Source organism: Tribolium madens, unplaced genomic scaffold (genome assembly GCF_015345945.1).
Source record: "Tribolium madens isolate multiple individuals breed KSU strain unplaced genomic scaffold, Tmad_KSU_1.1 Scaffold_1;HRSCAF=32;Tcas5.2_LG8, whole genome shotgun sequence".
Classification (NCBI taxonomy): Eukaryota; Metazoa; Arthropoda; class Insecta; order Coleoptera; family Tenebrionidae; genus Tribolium; species Tribolium madens.
This window is the reverse complement of record NW_025400984.1, coordinates 8,034,610-8,043,634: the sequence shown is the minus strand read 5'-3', so window position 1 is coordinate 8,043,634 and position 9,025 is coordinate 8,034,610. Positions and strand designations below refer to the sequence as shown.

General features: G+C 32.5%; 2 protein-coding genes across 5 annotated transcripts; both read left to right on the top strand.

Moving 5' to 3' along the window:
- The first annotated feature begins 413 nt into the window (after positions 1–413).
- Positions 414–1,197, top strand: LOC123004415 (heat shock protein 27-like). Its single transcript, XM_044397677.1, has one exon. It carries the CDS (start codon positions 553–555, stop codon positions 1,033–1,035), a length of 483 nt encoding a protein of 160 aa, XP_044253612.1. The 5' UTR covers positions 414–552; the 3' UTR covers positions 1,036–1,197.
- A 1,421-nt stretch (positions 1,198–2,618) lies between these two features.
- On the top strand, positions 2,619–9,021 carry LOC123004414 (SET and MYND domain-containing protein 4-like). 4 transcript variants are annotated; one of them, XM_044397672.1, is made up of 7 exons: positions 2,619–2,764; positions 2,832–3,254; positions 3,312–3,915; positions 3,968–6,437; positions 6,485–6,878; positions 6,928–7,883; positions 8,401–9,021. In XM_044397672.1, the coding sequence occupies exons 4-7, from the start codon at positions 6,430–6,432 to the stop codon at positions 8,741–8,743; spliced, it is 1,701 nt and encodes a 566-aa protein (XP_044253607.1). In that variant the 5' UTR covers positions 2,619–2,764; positions 2,832–3,254; positions 3,312–3,915; positions 3,968–6,429; the 3' UTR covers positions 8,744–9,021. The 4 variants fall into 4 exon arrangements, with proteins under 4 accessions (XP_044253607.1, XP_044253611.1, XP_044253606.1 ...); XM_044397676.1 differs by having other exon boundaries at positions 2,619–2,782; positions 2,835–3,254; XM_044397671.1 differs by having other exon boundaries at positions 2,619–2,782.
- The last annotated feature ends 4 nt before the right edge of the window (positions 9,022–9,025 follow it).

The window sequence follows — 9,025 nt, the reverse complement described above, 5'->3', positions numbered from 1 at the left end:
CTGTAGAAACGACACAATAAAAATACTTCATTTTTAATTTTGGCATAAAATAATATTTTTCGAGTCTAGTAATCACTCAAGTTCAAATATTAATTAATTATATAAAAAAAATAAAGACTTAAAACTGTAAAACAAACTCCATCTTTTGCTGATGTTTTTTGTGTAATTTTTCGATTTTCCAACCATAAATTTTAGTACTTAGCAATAATTACATTATTGTTTATTGAAAAAAAGTTGGTAAATAAAAATATTCCATATATAATGTGACGCCGTTTCTTGTAATAATCAATTCAATTTCTGAATTAAATAAGAATTCAATAAAAATTTCCACAAACACAGCCCGGTAAATTGCGTTTTTTCGAAAAATTCTGGATTATGATTCAAGTGACAATATCACTCGAGCGCTTCACAGATCTAGAAACACTCCAAGTCCGGAACTTTCCACGTTCGCCTATATAAATACCCGTCCTCGGCGCCTCCACGCCAGAATCGAATCAAAAGTGCAAGTGAAAAATAAGCGATCAAAGCGACTTCAAAACCAATCTAATCACAATGGCTTTGTGGTTGTACACCGACCCCTTCGACTACTACCGACCATCCCGTTTCCTGGAGCGTTGGTTCGACCCGGAGGACTGCTTCTTTCCCCAGGAGTTCCGCCATCTACTCCGACACCCACAAGAGCATGAATCTAGTGTCAACTTCGACAAGGATAAGTTCCAGGCCAACATCGATGTCCAGCAATTCCGACCCGAGGAGATCACGGTGAAGGTGTCGGATGACACCGTCACCGTCGAGGGCAAACACGAGGAGAAAAGGGACGAACATGGGTACATCTCGAGACATTTTGTTCGGAAATATGTGTTGCCGAAAGGGCATGATGTGAATCGAGTGGAGTCGAAGTTGTCTTCTGATGGGGTGTTAACCATCACAGCCCCCAAGGTCGGGGATGGGAAGGACCACGAGAAGAGTATTCCCGTAGTGCAGACGGGGCAGCCCACACCAGCGGTTCAGCAAAAACAAGAAGAAAAGAAATAATTTCTCGAGTTTAAAATTAATCTTTCATTATTATTAATTAATCAATTTTCTAAGTCATGTATGTAATGAAATAGACTGATTTTTGTGATATTGTTAAGATAATAGTGTACATTTAAGTTTTGTTACCCACTTAAAATAAATAAATAAATTTTACTCTGGTTAGACTTGGGTTTTATTTAACACCTTATCACTTTGAGTGGTCACAAAACAATTTATCTGAGCATTATCATCTTTAGTAAATTTGAGTTTTCTTGCTTGTTGAAGCTGAAAAAATTAAACAAGAACTGTACAGGTGTCCCAGCGAGTTGGTAAACTCACTTGGGTACTCTCTGCAGCAGTATTTTCAAGTATATATACAAGGTGTATCAAAAATAAATACGAATGTATATGTTTTTTAATGAAACACCTACGATTTTTTGGATTTTTACCTAGATGCAGCTTAATTCCAAAGATTTTAAACTTACTTTTTTAATATCTCGATTTTCTTACCAAATTCACTTTTTCTTCTTTAATTTAGTACTTATACAAAAACTAAGATTCCCAGAAATACCGAGGAGTAAATTTTCAAAAGTTTTTAGAAAAGAAACTTTTAATTTCAGGGCAACAACATTTTTGTCGATGATTATTGCAAACAATGAAGTGAAAAAAATAAGTTTATTAAAAATGAAATAAATAAAAATAAAACACCCTATTTTTTAAAAGTTGCACAAATTGGTTAAAGTCAAAGTGGATTTCATTTTCTTATAGTGAATATTTTTTGTTTTTACAACTAATAGATTAGGTATTAAATAATGTCCATCTAAAAATGTAAACTTTCAGATGCCTAGAATTTTTGTTTACTGAAACAATATACAACATTATTTGTTTAACGTTTAAAGTTAAATATTTTTTGATTTACCAATTTTAAATATACAATTTAAAAATTAGTTGCAAAAAATAAGGTTTCCCAGTATTCCCCATATAAGTTTTTCAAGTTATATTTAACTATTCAGAAACTTTTAATTTTTTTAACTTTGCGATTGTAATACATGAAAAAAAATTGCATTATAAAGTTTGTACTAATTTCTTTCACGATGTAAAATTCATATTTTTTTATTATTTTTAGTTTTTGTGTAATATTTTTTTAAAGTATGTTTTTATCAAAGAAATCGAATGAAGGCAACTCTGAAATTAACCAATTTCGCAACATTTTTGAATTAAACTAAAGTCAAAAATGATTGGTTTCTCCATGGTTACTCACATTATAATAATGGCCGATCTTAAACTGTCCAATCACAATGCTTACAACTTTTACAATAATCCTTACCTATTCGATTGATAGTTTTTAGAGAGTGCCAGCGAAAGTGTTTTCTTCAAAGAAATCAAGATATTTCAAAAGCTAAGCAAAATCGACTAAAGTTTAGTTGAAAATCATCGAAATCAAAAGCTACATCGAAAAATGCAAAAAACAAAGGTGTTTCATTAAAAAAAAACAAATTTGTATTTCACTTATTGTTAAAACATTTACAAATATACACTTGCAAATATTTCTATAATATTTAATAATAATAGTAATATTAATAAAATTAATTAACATTTAAATGTTGGTAATTGACTTGCCAACTCGCTGGGACACTCTGTTGTATATTTATTATTATTGTTTGTGATTGAGGTTATGTTCTGATGTAAAAATGTAAATTCTTGTTTACTTTTCCTTGAAATGGAATTTCTGTTGATAAAACTTATGCAGGTAGACAAAAATAATTATGTAGGCCCTAGATTTTTAGGTACATAATTAATTATCGATTTTTTTTCAGAAGTGATTCATAGTGCTTTAATAACGAAACTCTCACCTACCTTTACAAGACAATAATAAATAAGATTCATCTCTTTATTTATTTAAACCCAAATGGCAGCTTTTACAGGAAGCGAGTTCAACAACCTCGCTAAACTCCTCTTTTAATGCCTCAGCACTACCAACCCAGATTTCGACAATTTCCATGTAAAACTAACGTATCCCCGAGTTCAGTTTGTTTTAAAAGACATGCAGCTATACCCTAAAGTATTTGCGAAATTTACCGAAGACAAAAAAGATGATCAAGTCGCATTGAAGCATTATGAAAATGGAAGGCTTGCTTTCAACAATTTGAATTATTGGGCTTTGAAGATTACACTCGGTGTATTCCAGGCCATAGAAAGCGAGCAGAATGTTTTTTTTTTCATCTTAAAATGAAGATCAGGTGTGAAGAGGTGAGATGCTTAATACTTACCAAAAACTTGATGGGTTTATTTTTAAGGAAATTGAACGCGCGCAAAGACAGTTTGAAAAAGGAAATTGATGATCTTGTTGCGAAAATAAAACAAATTTAAGATATGACTTCCAATAGTTACAGTATTGAATCAATTACCGATTGTAGCAACTTTCACAAAAACGACCACATTCAAGCGCCAACAGCTGTATTAAAATAACCCCCAGTTCGAACTTTATTGTCGCAAGTCGAGACATCCAAATTGGGGAAATACATACAAATACAAATAGATACACCGAAATTCATTTTTTGAAACCACACGCTGCATTTTTACGTTTCGATATTTTTCACCAAGCGATTGTGACCGCATTGTGACCACAATATATGAGTTTTGTTTTGACACTCAAACCAAATTCAACGTGTTTATGATGTTGCAGAGTTGCAAAGGAGCTCCAGTGCGGTAAAAATTTACGAATTTGCGCAAAAATACCATTTTTGTAGCACTGCTAACTACGGCTTGGGTCCTACTCGCTTTTTTTGTGTTGTTTTCGTGTTGTGCGAATGTTATGAAGACTTATTACGGAAATGTTATGGTTTTGCGTGCTTTAAACACTATTAAACAAGGGGAATTGTGTTTTGTTAATCGATTTGGGTAAGAATCGCACGTTTGTCGCAATTTTTGTTAATTTGGTTTTTAATTCTAGTCTTAGATACGACGCTGCTGATAAAAAAACATGCCAAACATTTCTCGCAGATTATAAAATTCCGTTTTGTGATTGTAGGACATGTGAGGAAGATTGGGTCCCGAATTTAGATGGAGTTGAAGCAATTTGTCAAAACTGGATATTTCTGTTATGGATATAGGGTAGATTGTGAGAGATTTAATTGGAGTAAATGTGGATAAGGCTAGTGATTTTTTGCCGCTATTGAAGGAAGAACTCGAGAAGTGTGAGTCGGTTGAACCGAAAGGAAGAGCATTGGCTTTGAAACATTTAATTGTTCATTGTTTTGTGATATTTGGGAACAAAAAAATACAAAATAACGGCCGTGATGTTGTTTTTTATATTTAAAGAGTATACTGCTTATATTGTTTTATTTTTATGGGCTTATTTATCTGAACAAAATAGTCGTTATTTAACTTAAATATGTATTATACTTTGCACTATTATAGTATACCATAGCTACATTTTTTACACTAAACACAAATGCGTTATTATGGTTATTAATAATTGTTAAATTGAGTTGTTGGTTGATATGTATACCGTTTTTTCTCACCTGAGGATGACCACTTTGTGGTCGAAACGCGTTGTGCTATTAAAATAAAAGTTTGGTGTGACGGGCTAATCGTGTTTTTGTTCATGTATACCGAAAATCGGTTAAAATTTTGACACAAATTGAAAAAAAACTACTAATAAGACCCCTTTACACCAGTTTGTTTTTTAACTTTTTCCTCATTCGTGTTATGCTAATGTTATGAAGACTTATCAGGGAAATGTTATTTTGTGATGTTTATTTTGACTTTGTTTTCAAAGGTATGTTTAACAAAGCAAAACTATATGGGCTTGTTTTACCCCGTTTTTTAAAGTACCTTTGTTAAAAGTTAAAATTCGTTTTTTTTTTGCCCTGTTTTTGTATTGGGCTAATTGAGCACAAAAATAAATACGGTTTCGGACAAACAAATTCGGACAAGTCCTCATGAGCGAAGCGAATTCACAGCTCTGTTTTTTAAGGTATCATAAAAAGAATTAAAATGTCAACCTTAAATAGAGAGCACAGAGCACACATAACATTTTCATTAAAAATTGGAATTATCGTAATGAAGAATGGGAATATAAATTACCAAATTCGCTAATTTTGAATGAAACTGAAGTCAAAAGTGATTGGTTTCTCCATGGTTACTAATATTTTAATAATGGCCGCCCTCAAACGGACCAATCACATCACTGCATTAAATTTTGAATGAATTCAAAAATCTAAAGTGATTGGATTTTTACATTATTGTGATGGACGACCTTAAATCGCCCAATCACAATGCTTACAACTTTTACAACAATCCTTACATTATTCATTAATAGTTTTCTTAGAGAGTGCGATGTTTGCTAGCGAATATCTCGAAAACTGTTTGAGATACAAAGATAGCTCTTGGAGAAAAATTTATAATCTTTAATTTTGTACATACCTACCATTTTTTTAAGTCACACCTTTTTGCCGCCTTCTTGCGCCCAACTCTACTCTAGTATGTTCACTTTTTAAGTTACTCAAATACAGCTCTCCAATCAAAAGTTCTGTTCTCGGCCTTGGATTCTACAATTTGGCTGTTGTCTGATGGACTATTATAGAATTTAGTGGATAAGAATATAAGCATGTATGTAGTTTACATGCAATTTGCATATTATTCTAGCTCTAAATAAAAATGATAAAAATAGAAAATTTTTCTTGTAATTATAAAACAGCTTTCACCAATATTATAATACTTTAGTTTCAAAAATCTGGTATGAACATCACAAGTAAAAATAGGTGTTAACGTTCTTTTCATCGAAATATCAACACCACCCACCCCCATTAATTTTCAATTAGATTATTATACCGCCACCAATAAGTTTTGTATTTTTTTATTGTTTTAAGTGAAAAAAGTAAACAAGAAATTACAAACTATATTTACCTATTATTCTTTATTGCTTGCATCACATTGCATGTTAAACAACTTAAACACAAAAACAATTAATTTAAGTATTTAAGTTTACTAGAACTACTGCTTGTTGCTTCTTTTTTACTCATCTTCCTGCTTTTCTGTGTTAATTTTCTGAAAATGACTATTTAAATTGTTTTTTAAGTATCGTTTGGTATCAGTGTGTGTTAGAGGCAGAGAGGTGACACTTATTCTCTCTACTTGCAACTTTTTTACTGCTTCTCCAAAAGACTCGAATCATTTTGACCTTGATGAGTTTGTTTCTGGAGCCCTTTACCCTTTTTAGTCATATTTATCTTGTAATTTTTAATTCTGTTTTACTAAAACGTGCAAAAAATATTGAAAAATAACAATTCTGTGCTTCCCCCACTTTCTTAATAGTAAACTGAAAATCCCTAAGAGTATTGGCCAACCTGATTATAGTTTACATTTTTCGACATTGTTCTAAGCTAATTTAAGCTTGATTTTAGTGAAAAGATGTTCAGGTAAGACACTTTTAAAACTGTAATACTTCAATTACATGAAATTCTAGTCCTTTCGATAACTTTTTTAACGCATACGATAGTGATGAAGACGAGAGATATGATATTCCCAAAGCGTTGTTATCTCAAGCACTTCAACGTAATCCAAACTATCTCAAACTATTTTCTGCTATAAAATCGAACTCAAAACGAGTTGATTTCGTTTATGGTGACTTAAAAAAGTACAACTTACTGAAATTTGTTCGAGACGACAAAGATCATTACGTCTCCATTAAATGTAAAGAATTTGGGGACAATTTTTCACAAAATGGATTCTACAGTGAAGCCTCAGTACAATACACTATTACTATTACAACAGCAAAAACCCCTCAAGTCCTAGCATCAGCATATGCTAAAAGAGCTAACAGTTTGTTTATATGTCACAAATACGACGAATGCTTAGCGGTGAGTATAAGAAATTTGGTAGCTTAGTTGGTCATAATTAATTTAACAGGACATCGAGCGTGCTCTCGCCCTCAACTGTCCACAGAGTGTGAAAAAACAGTTGGCTACACTGCGAACAAGAGTTGAAAGAATTTTTAAACGTCCGAAACAACCTTACCACGAGCCTCTACCCACAATTCGCAAATCTCGTAAAAATCCTCAAATTCAATGTGCAAAAAACTGCGTTGAAATCAAACACAACGAAACTTTCGGTCGACATGTTGTAGCAACACGAGATATAAACATTGGCGAAGTTATTTGCATTGAAAAGCCGTATGCTAGCATATTGTGCGACTTTGCTCCTTCATATCAGCATTGCCACCACTGCCTGGAACTGTGCTACAATCCTATACCCTGCGAAAAGTGCAGTCAGGCTTGGTACTGCACTGATGATTGTCGTGAAGAAGCCCGAAACATGTATCACAGCTACGAATGTTTGATACTTAAGGATGTTTTTGCGATTACTAAACCTCGTGAATTACTTGCATTAAGAGTAGCAATTTTGGCCAAAAATGATTATAAAAACTTGGATTTTTCGGGTTTGGACGGTGATGTTTACCGTTCAGATAGATACCAAGAGATTCATAATTTGATGACAGGAGAAGATGGCCGACCAGTTGATAAATTATTTGAAATGGCTGTTATGGCAGCTTGTATGTTTCACTTGTTGCAAAAAACGGATTTTTTTAATGAACCACAAAGCGATATTTTAGAAAATAACTTCAAAGAAGTTCTCCTCCACCAAATGCAAATAATTGATTTAAATAAACTGGTAATATATGAAGACCTTTACTCTCAAAGAAACGAGTCAAGGCTTAAAATTTGTGGGGATGGATTATATTCGTTTTGCAGCTTATTTAATCATTCTTGTTTTTTTAACGTTGATTATGTCCACTATGGCGCCACTATCGTTTTGAGGGCTATTCATTCGATCAAAAAGGGGGAACAGTGCTTTATTAGCTACGGGTAAGCAATACTAAAATTATTTTTTCTAATTTGCGTTTATAATACCTTTCTCTCAGTAGGAGTCGTTTATGGCTATCTATACAAGCACACTGTACTTTAATGAATTTAGGGTTATTTAGTTTTTGTATGCCGCTTCTGACTTGTCTGGTAACAAATTTTGCGTTGTTGCTTCGGTAATTTCGCGAATCTCGGCCGGAGTGCAAACTAAATTCTGTTGGCTCATATTTTATTTATTATTATTATGTTGTAACACTAATAACTAATAATTTGTAAATTTTATTTTTAATGACAGACGGCAGAAATGATTCAAAAAATCAGGTGGGCGCCCAGTGTTACAAACCGATACCAACTAACACAAAATTCTCTAGACGACAAAAATATATATTTTTTTAATTAAAATAAGAAAAAGGGAGCGCAAATTAGAAAAAAATAGCATAAAATACTCGTTTTATAATGGCAAATCAACTTATAAAACTTGTTCTTTAATATACTATTTGTTACAAAACAATTATTTTAGAGCCGAATTTGGAGATGCTACCAAATATGAACGACAGTCATTTTTGAAGAAACATTATTTTTTCGAATGTAAATGCGAGGCTTGTGCGAAGGATTGGCAAAAAGGATACGATTTGTTACCTTTTAAGTTTCCTCTACACTTGGATTTGAAAATGAGTGAGTTTGAGGTAGCAACTTTGAAAGAAGGTGTTGCAAGGCATGATGTTGACGTGGTAAAACAGTTTTTGCGACGTGTTGAACAACAGAGTCAACGGCATGACGTGTACAAGCCTTTGGGGAATACCATCGAAATGAAGAAACTGATCGAGAAATGCCACAGGGTATTAGCCAACGGCAGAAATTAATTTTTTTATTTTGTATTTATAATTTTTTTTGAATGTTTTACTCTAGTTTATTTTTTGTGTTTGTTACTTAAGAAAATTACCAGTTAAAATAGTCGTGTGCCTTTGGGGAACATCATGGAAATGTAGAAACTGATCCTAGAGGTGCCGTAGGGTAGAGATTATCTTTTTATTTTTGTGTTTATGTTTTCTATTTTTGAATGTTTTGCTTACTATAGTTAATTTTTTGTGTTTGTTACTTAAGAAAACTGCTAGTTACTTAATAAAGTTTATTAACAATTGATA

Coding starts and splice junctions, on each gene's coding strand:
- LOC123004415 (XM_044397677.1), top strand. CDS start 553: ATGGCTTTGTGGTTGTACACCGACCCCTTCGACTACTACCGACCATCC.
- LOC123004414 (XM_044397672.1), top strand. Junction 6,879..6,927: donor AATACGACGAATGCTTAGCG/GTGAGTATAAGA, acceptor TTAATTTAACAG/GACATCGAGCGTGCTCTCGC. Junction 7,884..8,400: donor CAGTGCTTTATTAGCTACGG/GTAAGCAATACT, acceptor CAATTATTTTAG/AGCCGAATTTGGAGATGCTA.